Source organism: Mustela nigripes, chromosome 2, assembly GCF_022355385.1.
Source record: "Mustela nigripes isolate SB6536 chromosome 2, MUSNIG.SB6536, whole genome shotgun sequence".
NCBI lineage: Eukaryota > Metazoa > Chordata > Mammalia > Carnivora > Mustelidae > Mustela > Mustela nigripes.
In genome coordinates this window covers 147,139,041-147,162,004 of record NC_081558.1, presented here as the reverse complement: position 1 = coordinate 147,162,004, position 22,964 = coordinate 147,139,041, and the positions used below count along the sequence as shown (strand labels likewise).

General features: G+C 38.5%; 1 protein-coding gene across 3 annotated transcripts in view; it reads right to left on the bottom strand.

Annotated features, from left to right (window-relative positions):
* Positions 1-839: 839 nt before the first annotated feature.
* Positions 840-22,964, bottom strand: part of LOC132010159 (phospholipid scramblase 4-like) — a 49,369-nt gene continuing 27,244 nt past the window's right edge. For 2 of the 3 annotated variants that reach the window (XM_059388094.1, XM_059388095.1), the window contains 3 exons: positions 14,838-15,064; positions 13,023-13,184; positions 840-1,106 (listed from right to left, as the gene is read on the bottom strand). In XM_059388094.1, coding sequence (XP_059244077.1) covers positions 891-1,106; positions 13,023-13,184; positions 14,838-15,062 — 603 coding nt within the window. In that variant the 5' untranslated portion in view covers positions 15,063-15,064 and the 3' untranslated portion in view covers positions 840-890. Of the gene's footprint in view, positions 1,107-13,022; positions 13,185-14,837; positions 15,065-21,012; positions 21,104-22,964 lie in introns of those variants that run through there. The other variant, XM_059388096.1, reaches the window with a different exon arrangement.

Genomic DNA, 22,964 nt, shown 5'->3' with positions numbered 1-22,964 from the left:
TAATTGTTATTTCCTTCTTACATTTTTTTTTTTTAAGATTTTATTTATTTATTTGACAGAGAGAGAGAGGTCACAAACAGGCAGAGAGGCAGGCAGAAAGAGGGGGGGAAGCAGGCTCCCCGCCAAGCAGAGAGCCCCATGCGGGACTCGATCCCAGAACACCGAGATCATGACCCCAGCTGAAGGCAGAGGCTTCAACCCACTGAGCCACCCACGCGCCCTCCTTCTTACATTCTTAAATCGTGTGTTACATATTGCTCATAAAAATACCACGTATGATAAAACTGGAGAGTCAGTCCCTATACAACGATTTTAAAACAGAGGGAAGAACACAAGAGTCTGTCTATATTGTCCTGCATTTTCATTTATACACAACTTAGATAATTTAAAATAGAAGATACAAGCTCAATACTTTTTTTTTTTTAAGACTTATTTTGTTTATTTATTTTGAGGGGGTAGGGAACAGGAGGGCAGGCAGAGGGAGAAGAGCTCAAGCAGATTCCACTCTGAGCTCAGAGCTGGAGGTGGGGCTCCATCTCGCAACTCTGAAATCACTACCTGAGCTGAAATCAAGAGTCAGCCACTCAACCGACTGAGCCACTCAGGCGCCCCCAAGCTCACTACTGTTTGGGCTGGTCATCCCGGTCTTTATTCACCATTACTGTACAACTAATATTTATTACAAATGCAATACCACATAGCTTTTAAAGAACTTCTTAATTATACCTTGCCAAATGATTACATCTCATCAACGTAATCTCCCCCACCCCCTACAAATACACAAAATCAGATGCAAGAAAAGATTTGCTTGCTTAGTTTTTAGCAGAGTTTTACCTTGAGGTTCGTGGCATAAAGAACATGTGAGAAGTATTTTTTTTTTTTTTAAGATTTCATTTATTTATTTGAAGGGGTGGGGGGCAGACGGAGAGGGAGGAAGAGTCTTCTGCAGACTCTCTGCTGAGTGTGGAGCCCGTGGGGCTTGAAACCAGGACCTTGAGATCGTGGCCTGAGTTAAAAGTAAGAGTCAGCTGCTCAACTGACTGTGCTACCCAGGTGCCCCATGAAAAGTCTTCTTGCCGTAAATAAGCAGTAATCATGTAGAAATCCTGCAGACAATAAAAGGATGAATAACTAGTTGTTTTGAAAAAATGAATTATTAGCAAGAAAAATGCCATAGTTCTGAAACAAAATTTTCCAAATAATGGCAACTGAATTAGAAATGTTATATAAACTTCCTAAATATTTGTTTTTACGTGATTTTTATTTGTCAAGATTTACCTATTTAACTATATGGAAAATGTTATATTAATAATTTCATACATCTTTTACATAGTTACTATATATACACATAGATGCATATATACACAAAGAAAGAGAATAAACTTCCTTATACATTTCCAAAATTCTTTCTCCAAAAAACATTAGATTTTGTTCACTAAGACAATTGTTCTCAAGTGTGGTCCCTAGACCAGCAGCATTATAATGAAACTGCTAAAATATGCAAAACCTCAGACTCTACCCTAAACCTACTGAAGGAGAAGCTGTGGAGATGGGCCCAGCAATCTGCAATTTAACAAGGCCTCGAGGGGATTCTGATGTGAGATTAAGTTTGAGAACCCCTGCTCTAAGAAATCCTTAGCTTAAGGGTTAGTTGTAATGAATGCACTTCTAATGCTGTTCATCCAAAATTGAAGAGAAAAAAATATTTTTAAGTATTTTTTAAAAGGGAAAACAAATACTTTTAAAAAACTGAACTATACAGGTGTGATAGAAATGTCAGCTTATCAAGCTAACAAGAAAATTTTCTTTACAAAGTAAAAGTTAGTAAGGAAATAATAGCTAATGCCTTGGCAGTGCTTACTATCTGGGTGCCAGGCATGGTCGTAGCACTTTATACACAATAAGACAATCCTCAAAACAACTCATAAAGGTAAGTATTATTATTCTGCTCATTTTACAGATAGGGAAGCTAAGGCATAGAGGGGTTAAATATGACTTGCCCAAAGCATGGAGCTGGTAAGAGGAAAGTGAGGCACAGAGTAGCAAGTGGCAGAGCTGGAATGCTAATTCTAATTTGATGTTTCTGTAGCACCTGATCTTAATTAGGAGGAAATTTCTTATAAGTAAGTTTGTAATAAATTAAGAACTTAATTTTTATTAATAGGCCATTTGTTTATTTCTGAAAAGCCGTGCATTGGTATAAAGACACCATTTGTAGACAGGTGAAGACAGAGACCTTTGGCCTTCATCAGACCAATCCACATGTTATGGTTTGCCCAGCAGAGTAGCTTGCTTATTTATTTGTCTATTGATATTTCATTTTGAGACAGCAGATTGAGTGACACTCCCTTCCCTCATTCTCTGATGTCTTGTACTTGTAGCACAAAAGTTCTGGATCAGGAAAACAAAAGTCATATCTGAATCATAAAAATAGAGGGATCACAGCCCCTCAATCAATTCCTGGATTAAGCCATTTATACACTCAAAACCCCATGAACGAAGCGGGGACCAGGTCCCCCTGAGGAAGGACCCTGAGACATTACCAAAAATTGTAATATTATTATTTCTCACAGCCTTCCCCAAGGGGATCTATGGCCTTTTATCAGTGTAACTGTGCATTGAGGAAAATGAAATACTCAGACCTTTCTGGGATTACTGCCTCTGAACTAATTCCAAGAGAACCAAAATATCACTGGGGCCACCAGTCAGAGCAGAGGCTTAAAAAGCTCAGGTGATCAATGGAGTTGCAACTCGGATCTGTCTCACAATGGGACCAGTGGGTCCTGGAGCCCGTCCTATGGTTATTCCCCAGCTGCAAAATGCACAATCGGAAGGTATATTATGCTGCTAGTACAGTTTCCACATTGGTTCCCTGACCTGTGGAATGAAGGCCTCTGTGGTGGAAAAGGCCAAGTTCAAGCTGCTAGGGCCTCCTCTCTCTAGCAAACTAGTAAACCAAAAGCAATACTGGATTCCTGGAAGTATCACAGAGATTAGTGCCACCAAGAGTGGTGATTCTCACCATATCCTCATTCAATTTTATATATTTGGCCTGTGCAGAAGAGAGATGAATCTTGGAGAATGGCAGTGGATTATCATAAGCTTTACCAGGTGGTGACTCCAACTGCCGCTGCTGTGGTTTCATTGCTTGAGCAAATCAGCCTATCTTTGTGTACCTGGGATGCAGCTATTGATGTGGCAAATGTCTTCTTCTCTATCCCTGTCCATATGGTCCACCAGAAGCAGTTTGCTTTCATTTGGTAAGTCCAGTGATATACCTTCATTATACTACCTCAGGGGGTCAGCTTTCTAGCCCTGTGTCATATTTTAGTTCATGGGAACCTTTATCACTGTTTGTTTCTGTAAGATAACATGCTGGTCTATTACATTGATGACATCATGCTGGTTGGACCTAGTGAGCTAGAAGTAGAAACTATTCTAGACTTATTGGTAAGACATTTGCTTATCAGAGGATACGAAATAAATCCAGGGGTCTTTTACTTCAGTGAAATTTCTAGTGGTTTGGTAGCATAGGGTATATTGAGATATCCCCTCAAAAGGGAAAGATAACTTGTTGCATCTGGACCCTCCTACAACAACAACAAAAAGGTACACAATGTCTAATGAGACTCTGGATTTTAGAGGCCACATATCCCTTATTTGGGTCTATTTTTCCAGCCCATTTACTAAGTGACCTGAAATGCTGCTGGTTTTGAGCAGGGCCCAGCACAAGAGAACACTTTGCAATGGGTCCAGGCTGCTGTAAAAGCTACTCTGCCCCTTGGGTCCTATGACCCAGCACATCCAGTGGAACCTGACCAGTCAGGGGCAGATAGGGGTGCTGTTTGGAATCTTTGGCAGTCCCTACAGGTGAATTTTAATGCAGACCCTTAGAATTTCAGAAAAAAATCCTGCCATCCATTGCAGAAAACCATTCTCCTTTGAGAAATATCTCTTGGCTTGCAATGGGCCTTAGTAGAGACCAAACACCTGAGCAGGGGCACCTGGTCACCATGGAACCTAAATTACCCATCAGGAACTAGATGACATCTGACCATCCAAGCCATCAAGCTGGGTGTGCACTGCAGGACACCATCATCAAATGGAAGTAGCATACATGCAGTGGGGCCTAAGCAGGCCCTGAAGGCACGAATTACATGAAGAAGTGGCCCAAATGTCCACAGTCCCCTCTGCTGCCATATTTCCTTCCCTTTCATCATGCACTTGTGGACTCATAAGGAGTTCCCTTCCAACAGTTGACAGAGGAAGAAAAGACTCAGGCTTGGGTTACAGGTGGTTCTGCACTATATGCCTACACCCTTTGAAAGCGGACAGCCACAGCACTATCCCCTTCCTGAGATATCCCTGAAGGCCAGCGGTCAAAAATGGGTTGCGTTTTTTTTTTTTTTTTTTAAAGATTTTATTTATTTATTTGACAGAGAGAAATCACAAGTAGATGGAGAGGCAGGCAGAGAGAGAGAGAGGGAAGCAGGCTCTCTGCTGAGCAGAGAGCCCGATGCGGGACTCGATCCCAGGACTCTGAGATCATGACCTGAGCCGAAGGCAGCGGCTTAACCCACTGAGCCACCCAGGCGCCCCATGGGTTGCGTTTTTAATGGTAAATAGTGTAGTTGTATGAGGTTATATGACATTATGACCTTGTTATTTACATTTGGAGATTAAGTATGGTTTAAAGAGATGTGTATGGTTGCCAAGTTGACAAGGAGTGAACTTGTCATGGTTAATTTGTGTGTCAACTTGACTGGCCCAAGGGATACCCAGATACATAGTTAAACATTCTGAGTATGTTTGTGAGGGTGTTTCTGGATGAGATTGATATTTGAGTTGGTAGACTGAGTGAACATTGACCTCCCAATGTGGTTGGTCCACATTCAATCAGCTGGATGCCTGAACAGAACAAAAATGTAGGGTAAGGGGGAATTTTTTCTCTCTGTCTCCCTGAGCTGGGACATTAGTTTTCTGCTGCATTCAGGCTTGGAATTGGACTGGACTGTACCATTAGCCCTTCAGGGTCTCTAGTTTGCCAACTGCAGACTATGGGACTCCTTAGTGTCCATAACCATGTATAAATATATGAATATGAATATAAATATAAATAGTTTCTCTGGAGAGTCCAAATACACATAGTTTCTGAGATTTATTCATCACTCCTATTGTGCTGTACATCAGTAGTTTCTCCTTTTTATCACTGTGTGGCATTCCATTGTGTGAATATAACACTATCTATTCTCCTACTGATGTACATCTTGGAATCTTTGCATTTGAGGCTATGAATATAGCCACTAGAAACACTGTTGTACCTAACCTTTGGTAAACATTTGTACTTAACTTTTCTCATACCTAAAGTTAGAGAGCTGAATCACAGAATGATTATATGTCTAGTTTTATTAGATTCTTACAAATGGCTTTCCAAAGTGGTTGAAACAATTTATGAGAGTTCCATTTGCTCCACATTCTCACCAACACTTGGTTTTGTCAGACTTTTTAATTTTAACCAGTTGGGCAGGCAAACTGTGAGGCAGGTAAAAGTGTATCTTTGATACTCCTGCCTATGTCCAATCAATCAATCAACTCCTCTGTATGTCTTCCATTTCCTTTTTTCTTAGGGCCTTTAACTGCCTTTACTAAACTGACAGATTTACCCTAATTTCTACTAAGATGTTAGTTAATAAAAATTAAATGATAAACTAGAAGCCAGCAAGCATCATCAACCTGCAGATTCTGTTATAAAAATGTAACTAGTTGCCCACAGGTACGTATCGGTCAATTTCACATACCACATACTACTCTATTGCAGGCTATTTGGAAGAAAAAGAAAACAAAAACAAAAAAACAGAACACTTGGGAGGTAGTTATTAGTGCTATTTATGAACTCTTTTTTTTTTTTAACCTCTTTAGAGATTTTAAAATCTGGTAAGATTGCATTTTTCTGCTCATTTGAAGTTGGTTGTGTCTATACAGCTTGCACTGACCAAGGAATTGTGACTGTAAGTAAGATGTTCCACTTCTGGGCAAAAATTGAAGAACCAGTCTGTGAGTTGCCCTGTGCACTTCCCTATATCCTAACACTTATGTAAGATTGGATTTAAGATGGTCCTTATTAGCATGGGTCCTTGAGAGACTGTGATGAGCAGAGGTGTTCTAATAACTGGCATTGGACACATAGGGTAAGTATGGAAAACATTTTTTTTTTCCTTATAAGCCACTAAGACTTTGGAGCTGTCACTACAGCATAACCTAGCGTAGCCTGCCTAGCAGTCTGTCCATGTAAATCTCCCTCCAGTGACTCAGTGTGTTGATGCTCTCTGCAGTCTCCAGTTTGCAGCAGTCCTTGGTATATTCATGTTTGTCTGTTTCCAGGCTCTCTGTTCCATTCCACTGATCACTCTGTCTAGTCTTTCACTGATACCATGCTGTCTTAACTACTATAGCTTTGTGATAGCCTTGAATTGGGTAGTGTCAGCCTTCCAACTTTGTTCTTCTCTTTCAGTGTTCTGTTGGATATTCTGGGTCTTTTGCCTCTCCATATAAACTTTAGAATCAGCTTGTCGGTATCTACAAAGAAAACTTGCTGGGATTTTGACTGGGACTGCACTGACTCTACAGACAAGTTGGGAAAAACTGACATCTTGATGATACTGAGTCTTCCTATCCATATACTTTGGAATAGGTTTGTTTAATTATTTTTTATTTCTTTTGTTAGAGTTTTATAGTTTTCCCCATATAGCTCTTGTACATATTTGGTAAGATTGATACCTAATTATTTCATGTTGGGGGATGTTGATGTAAATGGTAATGTGCTTTTAATTTAAAATTCTACTTGTTTATTAAAAAGTGATTGACTTTTGCATATTAACCTTGTATCCTACAACTTTGTTATAATTGCATATTAGTTCCAAGACTTTTTGTTTTTGTTGTTGATTCTTTCAAGTTTTCTACATAGGTGATCATGTCAGTTGTGAATAAAGAGAGCTTTATTTTTTTTTTCCCAATCTGTATTACTTTTATTTCCTGTCTTATTGCATTAGCTAGGCCTTCCATGATAATGCTGAAAAGCAGTGATGAGAGGGAACATCTTGCCTTCTTCCTGAATCTATAAAATTTTTAGTTTAGATGTGACAATATGTTCTCTACTCGGGATAATTGTATTTTGTTGGGAACGTATGGAAAACTGAAAATCCTGGTAGATTCAGATAAATGAACTTAAAGTTATGCAGTCTTTTCATCAATGTCTTTCAAGCCAGTTAAAAACATTCCACACCTTTTAATTTATTAAGTTTGATCATAGCGCTTAGGAAATTTTCTTATATTTTGGAAAAATAGTAAAACACTTGTTTTATTTAAGGGTTGAGAGAGTGAGAGAAATGGAAGGTTAGGAACTACCAGTGTAAAAGACAGTTCTTCCTATGTATAGTCAAGTATAACAACCTGCTACATTATAGGAAGCCATTTGCAAGTAACCTAGTCTGCTTATATTCTGAGAATTACCCCTAGAAAGAAAAGCTCAAAAAATCAATTAGGTTATTCTATTTTAAATAAATTAATTGCTCAGTTAAGTTCATCAACTCAAACATATTTTTTAAAAATAATAGTTTGGCCCATGATTTCTGTGTTTTTTTTAAAAGTGTGTTAAGAGATACATCTTTTCATGTTATGTTTAGGTGCAAGGAACAGGGACCTGGAATAAGACCTTTTATTTCTTTCTTACCTAAAAGTCTGCAATTGGGCAGCCTAGAAATCACAAGATATCTCTCTGCTAGCTCTATTAGCTCTAAGGAGACCTCAAGAACCCAGACTTTTCCTACCTTTTGCTCTACTGTTCATAGTTTTCATTCCCCAGATCAGCTTATATCACCTCTCCTGAGATATCTCTACTTGGAATGAGGAGAGAATTAAGGAGAGGAAAATAGTGTGCACCACTTCGCTTTTAAAGTAGTTCTATAGTTCACTTCTAATAGGCCAAAACTTTGCTACTTGAACACACTTAACTGCATGGGAAGGTAGCAAATATTCTCTTTATTCCAGGTTTCATGTGGAGTCAGTGAAAACACAGGTTATAATATTATGGAAGAAGAGGAGAGACTTAAGGGACTAGCTCACTTCTACCACAATTCCTCTCCACTCCTGAAATGTCCAGATAGAGACACTGGCTTTAGAAAACACACTTGACCTTTTTCTGTCCCCTTATTTTCTTGCCTCAGAGAGCAGGGATGAACTGCTGGCCTGGTGGGTTGGGAAGAAGACACTGGATTTGAGTAGTTCAGCCCTCTTTATCTTTGACTCCTTTTGGAGAGGCAGCCTTTCTGCAGAGAGCACACATTCCTAGCCCCTCCACAGAACAGTTTGCAGTGTTAGGCCTCCACAAGAAAGGACTAGGGTTGTTTGCCTCTGCCTGAGACTGGGAAGTAACTCTCAGTCTGTACAAAGCTATGGTTGCCACAGAGTGTAGCCATGTCTTCAGTACAAAAATGATGTGTTTCTCACTCCTGTGTCTATCTCTCAGGGATTTCACTCACAGCCGAAGAGCAGCAGTATTATAAACTGGTCTCTCAAAATGCCAAAACTATGAACACATTTGTTTTTTTCTTAGAAAGTTAAAAAGCTATCAGTGAAGAAAAGAGCACAGTCTCACCTTGATTTCCCTATTCAGGCAGGTCCCATGGCTGTATCTTAAACAAGTGGCACAAATTACATGTAGACAGAAATATATAATCAAATACAGAACAGAATGAAATATACAGATAGCAGAAAACACAGAGAAGAGTGGAAATGTTATATTTGATGGAAAAATAAAAAATGAACTCAAGGAAGGGGGAAATTAAGGAACAATACCCAGAAGAATTTTCATAGTTGGCTGTGAATTTTCATAGTTGGCTGTAAAATATTCCATTTTAGCAATGACTTCTCCCAGGTCAACAGTCAGGCCAGGCTGTGTCTGGGAAGAATTGTATCCAACTGCCCATTAAACATATTGTCTTTCCCTAAATCAAGGTAGTGACTGGGTTCTATCTCTGCGCATTTGACATTCCTTGTGCTACCAGCAATTACATTTCCTCAAGGCAAGTGAATTTATCAAATGCGGAATACATTTTAACCAAAGAAATCTAAAGAACAGATACAATAAGAAAACTTAAACTTAAATGGGAATGATGGCTATGAAAAGAACAATCTAAGTGTATCAGTGTTCTAAATAACATAAACCTTTATGTCATCCATGATTTAGACATTTTAAATGTTTTCATTTTTGTAACATGGTAATTTAGTTCTTTCTTCATGGTTAGAAGATTGTGGTGGTATCAGTCTGAAGTTTTGAGATGAACTCTGTTAGCATGTGCTTAAAAATAATTTAGAATATTAGAAAAATTTGAGACAGTTTAAATTTTTTTCAATTGAAAGGTCACTGTTAGAAAAGATAGTACAGGGGCACTTGGGTGGCTCAGTTGGTTAAGCGACTGCCTTCAGCTCAGGTTATGATCCCGGAGTCTTGGGATCAAGTCCCACATCAGGCTCCCAGCTCCATGGGAAGTCTGCTTCTCCCTCTGACCTCTCTTCTCATGCTCTTTCTCACTGTCTCCTCTCAAATAAATAAATTTTAAAAATTTTAAAAAAAGAAAAGATAGCACATTGAAATGTTTTAAATCTCTTAAATTTGAGATGTGGTTGCAAGAATACTGGACAAAAAAGGGGGATTTGAAATGATAGTTCTGGATTTCTAGTATAACTCTGCATACATGAACTAGGTCTTTACAGTTTTCTCATCTTATATTAGAATATAGAGCAGAGAGTCCTTCGTGTTCCTTCTAGCTCTGAAATCTTTAGGTTCTATTCATTAAAATGTATTGATTAGTGATGAAATAAATTTGGCTAAGAAATGAGCATATTTTAATAAAGAAAGCTATAAGCTAGTACCTCCCCCCTTTTAAGGCTTGTTTTCCTCAGTTTTATGGTGAGGAGGGCAAAAGGCAGCCAGCAGCAATTAATTTAAAAAACTAGATGAGTATTTTGTCATTTTAATTATTCTCTACAGCATTCCTCATATCTCCCTATCCTTGCATAAACAAGAGTTTCTAAAATTGTTTATATTCTAAATCTGTTTTATTTTTAACAAGAGAACAAATAGCATTCAAATACTATTACCTAAGACAACTGAGCAAATATGCTCTTGAAACTTTCATGAAAAACATGGTTTCAGCATTTTTTCCAAGATAAATTTTCCTGTCCCTTGGATTATAAAACACTTGCTATAATATTAATTGAATGATGTTTTACCTCATAAAACAAACATTTTCAGAGGATCTCAAATTCCATATGAGTTCCATATGGCAAAAACATTATATCTGTCATCTTAAATAGAAAACAAAGGAGTATCTTTTTAGTTATTGCCAATCACTAATCACAAGAAAAATTATTTTAATTGTTATACTGATATTTGAACATTCTTATGCCTTTGACCCTAAAATCTGTGAACCTTTTAACAATTTTGTTCCTTCCATTTTTGGCAATGTTGCAAAGTGCATAATGTGAAAACCTAAAAGTGCTGACTAAAGTATATATTAAAGCCTATTTACATGCAAAGCCAAGCTCTTAAGAGAGAGAAATCTGTGGAGCAAAAGGGAAAAGTCTGAAAATCCTGAGTGTTACATGTTACACAGAGGCTGACACTTTCTTTGGCTTCTCTGGGGTGCCAATCTTCCTTGGCAAGGGGATTTGATTTCCCCAATCAGGCAAGGCAGTCGTGGGGCCTTGGGCCTGAGCAATGAATGTCCTATATTATAGATCCCCAATAAGGTGGGAACTCTCAAAGGGAGACAACCCAGTATAAGGGAAGACTACATAACCAGGACTAAAAGAAAGCTTGAGCACTGGGTGTTATACAGAACTAATGTATTATTGAATACTAGATCAAAAACTAATGATGTACTATATGTTGGCTAATTAAACATACTAATAAAAAAAATTTTAAAAATAGAGACTCCAAAAAAAAAAAAAAAGCAAGCAAGCAAGCAAGCAAGCAAGCAAGCTTGACTCTCTTGGCCTAAACTAGAGGTAGGGAAAATTTTGTCTACTGAGAATTCATAATCAAGATTTGTACTCAATATTTAAAATATACACATGACTTGGGAAACACCAAACTGAAAGAATAACATTAAAAAATGGTCTGCTGTTTGTTACATCACTGGGACCCAACAGAAGCAAAATCAAGCCTCTCAGGAGAGCATGCCCTCAGGCGAGATGTCTTTCCTTGGAGACTTCTTGGCTTCTCAGCCATGATCCTAAACTTGAGAGCACATGAAGTAACCCACCACCATTTCACTCTATTTCTGTTCTCCTATATTCACACACAAAGAGATGAAACATCACAGAGATGAAAGAGGCACAGGGCATAGTGGTTTAGGGAATAGGCTCTGGAACCACTTTCAAATAATAGCTTTGTGACTAACTTTGCACAAGATCTCTAACCTCAGTTTTCTGAAAGGCAAATTATCATAGCATCTGTCTTACAGGTTGTTTATAAGAATTAAATGAGTTCGTATGTGGGAAGCAGATAGGACCAGAACCACACCTGAAGACAGGGAGCCCTGAAAAGGACAGCTGCTCTTATCATCATTAGTGTCACTGCAGTTGTGGGTCACTGATTAGAGTATCCCAGCTCTTCCATGGTTAGGCTGATTCTTCTCCAAATTTACCCAGATGCCTATCCTTCTGGCTTAGAATTAAATCTTGAGGTAAACCTAGAAACCATATGTGATATAATTATATGATTTCACATGACTGGCTTCCTGGTTGAGAGGCAGCAGAACTAAGAACTGAAAGAAAATTTAATGGGCAACCATTATACTACATAATTACAGAACATGTGTTTAGAACTTGCTATTTATTTTTTGTTTCTGTTTAAAACTATACTTTTTGTAGATTTCCAGTGTAAATCATTTTTGTGATTTGTAAATGTTATGTTAACTACACTTAACTATAAATTAACTATAAATGTTATGTTAACATACACATATTTTGGTTCTCAAACTCCAGAAAATTTTACACGTTAAACTCCTCTAAGACACACACATGGTTGAGTACATTGAAGATGGCTTTTACCTCAAGAGTGGATGTGCCAGGGGTGCCTGGGTGGCTCAGTCCGTTGAGCATCTGCTTTCAGCTCAGGTCATGATGCCAGGGTCAGGGTCCTGGGATTAAGCCCCGCATAGGGCTCCCTGCTCAGCAGGGAGCCTACTTTTCCCTCCTCCCCTGCTTGTGCTCTCTCTTTCTTGTTCTCTCTCTAATAAATAAAAATTTTAAAAAGAAAAAAGAAAAAAGAGTGGATGCTTCAGGGTCATCCCAGCCCCAGCACCTCCCCCTACTGCCACCACACACACAAGTGGACACTGACCACCAGCCTCCTCCAGAACCTGGGAGAACAGGGTTAGGACCCCAGACTTCTGCTGGGCCTTTGAGACCCATCAGCTCTTCAAGTGCTCATGTCAGCTAGTTCCACCTGTTCTGCTTCCCTTCCTCCAGGAGCTCTCATGTGTCTCCCTTTCTTTCCAGCTCCCTTCATTGCAATTACACCAGAGGGAAGAAGTTCCTCAGCACCCTGTCTCCTTACTATTAACTCCTGATGAATTTCAGCTTTGTCTCTGAACAATAAGATTGACACCTAGCTCATGGTGTGGTAGTGAGAACCATGTGATACATACGTGCAAACTGATAAACTGCATTTATTTTACACCAAGAATTCTTGTTGAGCTTCATACTATAGTTATATATTGACTTGTTTTACACTTGCTGAGGGATAGAGGACTATTCTGTACATCTTTGCATTTCCTTAATACCTAGCACAGTAGCTTACAATTATTTCATCATACTTGCTCTATTTATTTTGTAAGTGATGTTGTAAACCTCATTTCAATTACATAGAACAGTACACTGTAACAGGATCATTCTGCAGTTGGTCAGTCCATGGAGGAAAAAAAAGTTCTAAAAACATTATTTTACCATTAGGTTACCTCAAAAACCGAATCAGAACCACAGCCGTAGGTTGAACATGGCCTGCGCACTCTCATCACATTTTCTTTCTTCTCATTCTGGATGCTGTAAACTGCCCTGCTCAGGTTCCAGTGTTGTGCCACAAAGCCAATGGTGACACCAAGAGGACACGGTACCTCCAGCTGCAAATGAGGAAGTGAGAGAGGGGAGGAAGCTATGCATCGATGTACATGTGGACACACCACCTAGATGTGCTCTGAAAACTTTTAACGACTTAGGAATTTGTTGAGAGAGAGGCCTCCACAGGCCTCTCATACTCTAAAGTTCTTGCTGTGTGTGGAAGCAAAGCAAGGCCCTGACTGCTCTTTCCCTTGGCCATTTCTTGGGGTTGTCATTGGAGGGAGCAACCTTGAGGGATAAAGTCACATTTTACTTCAGGACACAGGGGAGACTTGCTTGTCATTTGCTACGGAAAGCCAGTTCATTCTCTAAGAAGTCTATGGTGGGCATGGTTCGAAAGGGATTTTTGTGGTGATGAAATTGTTGGGTATCTGCATTGTGTGGTGGACATAGAAATCAACACAGGTGATCAAACCTCAGAAAACTGAACACACACACACACACACACACACACACACACACACACAGGAATACAAGTAAAATTGGAGAAATGAGAAAAAAAATCTATCATGAAATAAATGTTCTATAAATTGAGTACATTTATAATTTTGATTAGCTTTACTACATCATGGCTTACTTTAATCATGGGAGGTTGCATTTATACAATCTGAGAAGAAAACCCAACTCATGAGTATGAATCCAAAAGGATTAAAGATTAAAAGTGAAGATTCATCTCAAATATCAGGCCATAATTACAAAACAGTAATGATGGAGTAAGATACCTGGGAACAACGTTCTCTGAGCACTGTACTATCTGCCAGGTACTGTAATGAACAGTTAACATTTATTTACTATTTAGACCTCAAAGCAATCCTGTGTACAGATACAATTATTACCTCCATCTTATAGGAAATCAAAACACAGAAAAGGTTATAAATAAATTAACATTTAATATGTGCTGGCACATAGCAATCCTATGGGGGTATTGTTGTGCATATTTATGTACCAGAGCACTGAGGCCCAAAGAAATTAAGTAAATTGCACAATTTAAGTAGGTGACATATCTGGAATTCAAAATTCTGGTGGACCTCTCACTAAAGCTGCTTCTTTCCCTACAGCAAACAGCCTTCCTAGAGCCACACGGGTTGTAGACAAGGAACCCAACTGTAACTCAGAACGCCTGCTCTGTAGGTCTGGCCCTCAGGGGACTGTAACCTCACCAGGCACTTCATCTTTCTGAGCCACCCCTTCTTTATCTGTGGCAAGTATGGACTGGGATGGGGAGTGTAAAGTCATCCAAGGTCTCTTCCAATTCTAAAAGTATTTGATGAGGTCTAGCGACATCTTATCTGGGGATACGTAGCTACATGTAGACAAATGTGTGTGACTTCTGTTTTAGATCATAAATACATTTCCAATTCACTAGACACAACTGACAGAATTACAGTCACTGAATAAATAACCCTAATTTGTGCTTGACCCCCCAACTAGCACTGGAAGGCAAGAATCCACAAGAAAAAGCCCTCTGTGTTTTTCCTTGCATGAGACAATGTGGCCTGCCTCCCCCACTCTCTTCTTTCATCAGAAAAGAAGAGATGTCACTGGATCATCAGAGCCAGTGACAATCCCCTCCTGTGTCATTCTGGAAGAAGCACAGGGATGCTGGGAAGACTTGGATCAAGAAGAAACCAGGGATAAGACCTGCATTCTCTGACCTCTTGCCTGGCGGAGGGACAACAGAGGCAACAGCAGGTACATCTGAAAGGTCTCTGCATCGTCATGATTTCTCGGCCCATACAGTCGGTGACCTGGAGGACAAAGGGCCTTAGAGTCCGGTAAGCATTTCTGGTAAAGTCGTCTGTGTCTTCAGTTACGATGTAAACCATCTGGTCCAGACTGTTTTTAATATCATATCTATTATTGGTTTCAAAAGATGTCATCACTAAAAAAAATAAAATGAGAAAGACACTTTAAATTAGAAGCAGTTAAAATGGGCCTCGAGTATTCATATAGCATTTCTTAGTGTGTAACGAAAAAAAGCTTTTTCAAAATCTCACTGAAGCATATGCAATTGCTTGGAACATCACAATATTTTATAATCCTTATAAGCATTGGGATTTAAAACATTTATTTTAAGCTCAGAGCAAGATGATTTTAAAATGTTTATTCATGTAACAGGAAAGATTGAAAACATCTTTTATAAGATGATCATGTCTTATATAATACCTGTATCAGAAAACTTCAGTTTTATAAAAATATTTTAATGAAATTACATATTGCATCACAAGTGAGTCAGCTCATGAAATCTGGTAAGATGACCAAGGTCATTACAAACTGCAGACAGAAAAAGGAACCAAGAGGAGCTGGAGGTCTTACATACAGCCAAAGGAATGTGTAAAGTTATTGCTTTAAGGGTCAGGAATAATTTCCTATGAACAAAGGACAAGCTTCATGTTTACTGTGCTCATTTCTTCCTCCTTCCAGCAAATCTAGATCCTGCTGGTCCCTCACTACGTCCTTTATTTTTTTCTGCTCTTTTTCCCCCTCATCTATAAAATGTGAATCATGGGAGTGGGAAGAGGGAAAAGTGTAATGGCGTTGACCAGATAATATAGAAGATCTTTTTCAATCTAAGATTCAATATTCTATGATTTATAAATTAATAAAATTGTACAAAAAATTCCCTCTTTAAGTTTCTAGGACAGTCTTTCCTCTTCGAACCACTAAAAAATGATCAGTATGAATAAAGAACTGGGTATCAAATAATATTGATTCTAAAATTGCTGATCACCACTGAAGTACACATATTTTCCAGGGGTTGTTGTCCAACTAGTGGGATAGAAAGAAGTAATTAGGGAAGATAGAAATAACAGAATTAAAACAAGTTAGCACTAGAAAAGAAATTGATAGAACTTATTGCCATATATCAATTGATTTTTAAAATATCTTTAATGTAAGTTAATTAATTACAAATATATTTTATCAAGTGAAATTAACCTATCTGTACCTGATCATATATAAGGAGAACTGTCTAGTTAGGAAAAAAAGGAAAAACCCTTTCCTCCAGTTATACTCTAGACTAAAAAATTTAATAATGTTTTTGATAAACTATCAGAAAATCACCTTCAGCCATAGTAACAGCATCGAGAAGAAGCTGTGTTGACATACATTGTTTCTAGCTCAGTCCCTACTCACTGGCCTCAATGACCTACAGACTGGTGTTGCTCTGGAAGTTCAGGATGGTTTAACATGGACCAGCCACAGAGAAGGCAATCATCTCAGTGGCTTAGGGAGAGGGAGTCAGCCAGGGTGAACCTCACACAGAACTGTCCAATTTTATATTATTTCACAGGTACCTCTGACAGATGAACATACTGATTCCATTCACTGGGTTTACTAAACACCACGCTCTTCCCTAGGTGTTCACTTTTAATTAGGGGAGGGTCCAAGAGGGCAGGAAGCTCATAAATAGGATTAGGGCAAAGGACAGGAAACATTCTGGGATACGAGCCCTTGAAAACGGAAATTAGAAATACCATTTTTATCTTAGTTTTACTTTGGGATTACTCCCAAGATGCTTGAATCTTTATAGTGGAGAAAAAAAAACTCCTCCAGGGCAGACTGATCCTATCTTACACAATTTCCTGTCATTCCTAACTTCTGAGCTTGAACATCGGCTGAAATGTCATATTTCCTTAAATATTTGTTGAATAAGTTAATGAACAGATTTTGAAATGAATAAAATTGAAAGTGACTTAACTGGACATGAATGTTCAATCATGTGCTTAATTATAAGATGTCGGGTTTGGCCAGCAAACCCTGAGATGGTGAATGAACAGATTACTCCAGACACCTTAGTAGGAGAAAGGAGAGGCCTGGTGCCTGACGCTCTAGTTGCAAAAGGTCTCAAGCCAAGCTTTGTCTACACTTTCATTGGGGTCTTATCAATGCACCAGGTATAAGTACAAAGCTAGGAGGAACGTGTAACTAACTTTAATGGTCAGGATAATAATATAGGGGGCGGCGTATGATAAGGGTGAGGAGGCAAGGAGTTTGTGAAGTTCGAGATCACCAAAGGTGCCTGTTTTCCTTCAAAGTTTCAACATTTACTCCCATGAGAATCTCGAGCAGCAGTAAGAATCTGGCTGCTTTCAGCCAAGAAACCTCCAAGAAGGCCCAACATTCGGGGCATCCTCTTTTGCTTTTCTATTAGTCCCATCCAGGGAGGTAGATACAAGTCAGATTTTGTCTGTCCCGGCACTGTGAATTCCCACCATGGGAGTGGAGAACTCAGTCCATGCTTATTTCAAGACCTTTTCTTGTATGAAAACACAGCCAGGTGAGGGGGTCTATGCATCTCTTACAACTTTTCAAAAGTGCCTTCCCAAAATGGTTTATAGTCCTATTTTAAAAATTGCATGATTTTAAACTCTAGGACTAAAAGACAAAAAAATTCATAAAGTGTCTCATAAAGTGGTTCATAAAGTGTCCACCTAAAGAAATGAAGTGCTTAAACATGGGAGAAGTTTGGGGTGCCTGGATGGCTCAGTGGGGTAAAGCCTCTGCCTTCGTCAGGTCATGATCGTGGGATCCTGGGATCAAGCCCCACATCGGGCTCTCTGCTCAGTGGGGAGCCTGCTTCCCCCTCTCACTCCCTGCTGCCTCTCTGCCTACTTGTGATCTCTGTCAAATAAATAAATAAAATCTTTTTTAAAAAAAGGGAGAAGTTTACCTAATAAGACACAGTGGCCATTAAGGAGAAATTCTTGAAGGAGCTAGTGGAGTTGCTCGCAAAGTCAAAGTTCAGAAGTTCATAGTCCTGCTGTGTTGGACAGAATTCCTCTGGGGAGTCCTGATATCCTTCAAATGGAATCTCAAATTTGGAAAATCTCAAATCTCAAATGGAATCTCAAATGGAGAAGTTAGAGGGATGTGACTGGGTAGGTGCCTTCCACTCACACCTAAGCAGGCATTTCAACTAAATAGCCTCATTACAGTATCTCATCCCTGCAGTGGTTCCTGGGTGCCAGGAATTGTATCAGACATTGATAATTCTCAGAACTGCCCAGTAGGATAGAGATAGCTAATACTATTTTATAGATGAAGAAATTGAAACATCAATTATTTAAGAAATTTGTTCAAGGTTATAGAAATAGTAAGGAATAAAGTCAATTAAAAACTACATTGTCTAGCTCTAAACCCAGTTTTGTTTTTTTATCTGTTTCTGGTTTTGTTTCTTAATTCATCCATTTTTGAAAGGGAAAACTGAATCCATCATATCTATCATTTAATCTCTGTCAGGATAATGAAAACTGAATCCATCATATCTATCATTTAATCTCTGTCAGGATAAGTTGAGCGATTTTATTTTTATTTTAATAATTTTATTATTAAATAAATAATTTTATTTTTATTTTAATTTTAAAGCTGTACAATTTTAAAAAGATGGGGAAATGGTCTAGGAGACTCCAGACTTACAAGGAGAAATTATTATTATTGTGCAAGTGTAAAAAGATTTCCTAAAATTTATTAACTATAAGCATCCTGTAAGCTTCTAAAATAACAAAGGGGTTTACTTTAGCGCTTTAATGACTTCATGTGTATTTTATAGTTATTTTACAAAGGGACAGTTTAGTAAAATTTTTGGTTCCTACAAATTCCAGTTTCTTCATCCAATTGTACTGCATTTCACATATTATTTTGACAGTGGTGTATCGACAGTTTTCAATGCACAAGATTAATATATTGAATTGCAAAAGGAACTTGTCAACTTCAAGGAATATTATATTGATTATGTGGGGAGTGAAGTATTGAATCAGAGTCCCTTGCTTATAATGAACTTAAATACCTCCTGTTTCCAAGGCAAAGATGGTCAGGCTTACAGAAGAATCTAATGCTAGCTATATCTCAGTTTTACTAGTAAATTTTTTGAGTTTACACCATTTGAATTTACAACCAAATCTGCTTATCCCTCAACTGTATGACCTAAGTTTCAGAGTAATTGCATAATTTTTATACAGAAGGAATTTAGGGGACCACCACTTTGTGGGAAGAGACCTCACGGACTTGGCTTGAAGCTATGTGTGCTTGGTAGGCACCTTATGTTTACCTGGTAATAGGTTTTTATGTAGGCAAGGGTAGCTGGTAAAATTATGGCAGGGGAAAGCAAGGGACCAAGTCACCTGATGAGTTTTTCACTAAGTGTTCTGCTCCTTCATGTTGTCTTTTTTAAAACGATTTTATTCGTGAGGGAGGGAGAGAGCAGGAGGAGAGCAGAAGGAGAGAGGCAAGCAAACTCTACCTTGAGTGCATAGCCTCATGCAAGGCTTCATCTCATGACCCTGAGATCATGACCGCCTAACCGACTGAGCCACCCAGGCATCCTATGTTCTCTTTCTTGATGTTTACTCTTACTTCCAAGTAAATGACACTCCAGTTGGCATCTATGATAGCTTTTTTTTTTTAAGATTTTATTTTTATTTATTTGAGAGAGAGATAGTGAGAGAGAGCATGAGCGAGGAGAAGGTCAGAGGGAGAAGCAGACTTCCCATGGAGCTGGGAGCCTGATGTGGGACTCGATCCCGGGACTCCGGGATCATGACCTGAGCTGAAGGCAGTCGTCCAACCAACTGAGCCACCCAGGCGTCCCTAGCTTTTTTTTTTCTAACCCTATTTTTCTAATTTCCTTTAGGAGGACATCTTGAATATCTTACAACTCAGTCTGAATCCATTATGAAAGTCATATTCTTCCTACTGAAAATATTCTTATACTTTTGCTCCCCCTTCACATATCTGAAATCAGTATCACTGCTACTATAGTCTCACAAGTGGACCTCTGTCATCACTGACCTACCACCTTTACCTGCTGTATCCAGCCTGTGTCTCTTTTTGTTGGGTCCCCAAGGTCATATTTCATAAGAAAAATAATTTGGAGTTGTATAGAGTACATGAGCTAATAAGTATTCCAGACCATGAGGGCAATTTGGCACAGGAATTGACTCTGGCATCCATGCTGTTGGAGCAGACTGATTGAACAATGGACATCTGCCAGGCCAGTACTATATAAGATGAGGGCCACCAGTTGGCTGGTACGAGGGGAAGGTACTGAGCTGATGTGGACTGTGGTATCCCATAAACAAGCTTCCTGGGTAGTATGCAAGTGAAAGGACAGTAGCTACTGGGGACTCCATGTCCAAAATCAAATGCAAAAATTACACATGATTGAAACTACATTGTATTGAAACTTAGCACAAATTTTTACATGGAAATCACATGGGTCACATGAGGCTTCTTGAAAATAGTAAAAGGTTTCATTTTCTGAGGGAAGGACATGCCGTGTACCAAAAATGTAGTAGAGATTATTAACTCATTTAATCCTCTTAAACCTTATGAAATAGTTAAGCTCACCTGACAAATGCAAAAACTAAGGTTGAAGAGATGAAGTATAATTTGATAGCCTCTCTATGCCAATCTCATAAGGTTACTGCAGAGTTAGCCGAGGGACTGAAATAAGTTTAGCACTATGTAAATTTCTATTTTTTTCACATTAAAAATATTTTTATTGAAGGGGGCGCCTGGGTGGCTCAGTGGGTTAAAGCCTCTGCCTTCGGCTCAGGTCATGATCCCAGGCTCCTGGGATTGGGACTCTGCCTCAGCAGGGAGCCTGCTTCTTCACCCCCGCCATTCTGCCTGCCTCTCTGCCTACTTATGATCTCTGTCTGTCAAATAAATAAATAAAATCTTTAAAAAAATATTTTTATTGAAATATAATTAACATACAATATTATGTTAGTTTTAGGTGTGCAAATTTCTGTTTTTATATTCTTTATACTATTTTAAATTTTATATAAATAGCAAGTGGTAACACTGGAATTCGAATTCACATCTCACCTTCAAAATGGTGACTTGAAGACTGCTATATTGTTGCTAGCCCAGTCACTTCTTTATATCCTCATCTGTTTCCACACTGTTCTCTTTCAACCAGGGGTCAGTTTAATTTCAGCTCGGTCAATGTAAATAAGACCACAGTCAATAAAATCAGATTTCTTTAAAGAATCACAAAATTTAAGAAGAGAAGCACTCAAATTATGAATTAGTATGAGGGTACCACTAATGTATGACTTCAGATTTTGCTTCTTTTATCAAATGTCAAATGTCTCAAAAGAAGCGTGCTTAGAATCAGCCAGGATGGATCAGAGCAGGCATAGTAAGGAGCTTGAACTCCTGACCAGCAGTAACAAGGAGCACTTCACCCCCTTTTCTATGAAAGGAAGACTGGTCCCCCGCCATCCACTGGAGAAGCAGGGATTTCACAAGCATTTTACATGGATTGCTAACAATGTGGAGAATTAACAGCATTTAGATATGAGAGTGTCCATACTGCTGAGATGTAGCTATAGTGTTAAAAAAGTAAAATCTGGATACGTTTACCACCAGATTTGGCGTGTTTTGTTTTACTTTCTTGGATTTAAAATAATTACTTAATTTATTTACATAAGTAACTGGGCTCTGGTTGATTACAAGTGGGTACCTGATAAATTCCTAAGTTATTCCTAGCATTGGAAAGCCTTTACTGAAATCATTTGAGAGAGAGAACACTCATTGCCTTTCTCTGAACTTTTAGGAAAGGCCAGAACAAAAAGTAAAGAAAAGCCAAGCCTACAGCAAAAAAGATCCTCTCTTTCTGATCCCAGAAAAAAGAGTTTTTTAAAAAAGTACTGTGGTTGAAAACTAAATACATGAGATAAGGCCAATAATTTATTTTTCAGATTTCATTACAGAGTGATTTTAGCTAAAATGAAATAAAACCAACTTTATGTTAGCAGAAGAGTTCAGCTGAGACCTGAAGTAAACTGGCTGAAGCTTTGATTATATTTGTGTCTTCTTATTTTGAATATTCTTATCATTTTTGTTTCAAGAACTTATTGTGAATCACTAGTTTAGTTTTATAGCCTACTGATGGATCTGCAATTTGGAAAACACATTATTAAAAGTGTTCCTCAAACTTAGCTGTTGATAAGAACCAACCAGATAGGATATTTTTCTTTTTCAGGATTTGTCTTGGAGATTCTGATTCAATAGATGGCCAGGACCTGCATTTTTATATTAGCAAAAGAAATTCACATTATTTTGATGGACCTAGTATATTAAGCTACACTTTAAGAAACAACAGGTTAGAATTTTTTCTAAAACTTAATTTTATATAAGTAGCAAGTGGTAACACTGGAATTCAAATTCACATCTCACCTTCATGGCAGATGGCAGATGGCAGATATAATCTGTGGGTGTGGTGGGTGGGTGGGTGGTGTGTGTGGGTGCCTGGGTGGCTCAGTGGGTTAAGCATCTGCCTTCACCTCAGATCATGATCTCAGGGTCCTGGGATTGAGTTCCACATTGGGCTCTCTGCTGAGCAGAGAGCCTGCTCCCCCTCACTCGCCTGCCTCTCTGCCTACTTGTGATCTCTCTGTCTGTTAAATAAATAAATAAAATCTTAAAAAAAAAAAAGTCAATGTATGTAGCAGCATTACTCATAATGGTCAAAAAGTAGAAAGAATTCAAATATCTATGAAGTAATAAATGCATAAACAAGTTGTTTATACAATAAAATATGATTCAGAGCACCTGCTACAACACAGATAAACCCTAACAATATTCTGAGTGAAAAAAGCCAGATGCAAAAGGCTATACATGTTATGATTCCACTTATATGAAATATCAGAATAGGCAAAACTATACAGCTATAAATAGATTAGTGCTTGCCAGGGGCTAGGGAAAGAACAAAATGTGGAGTGATTGATAATGGATATGACTTATCTGGGACAGGATGGAAATAATCTGGATTA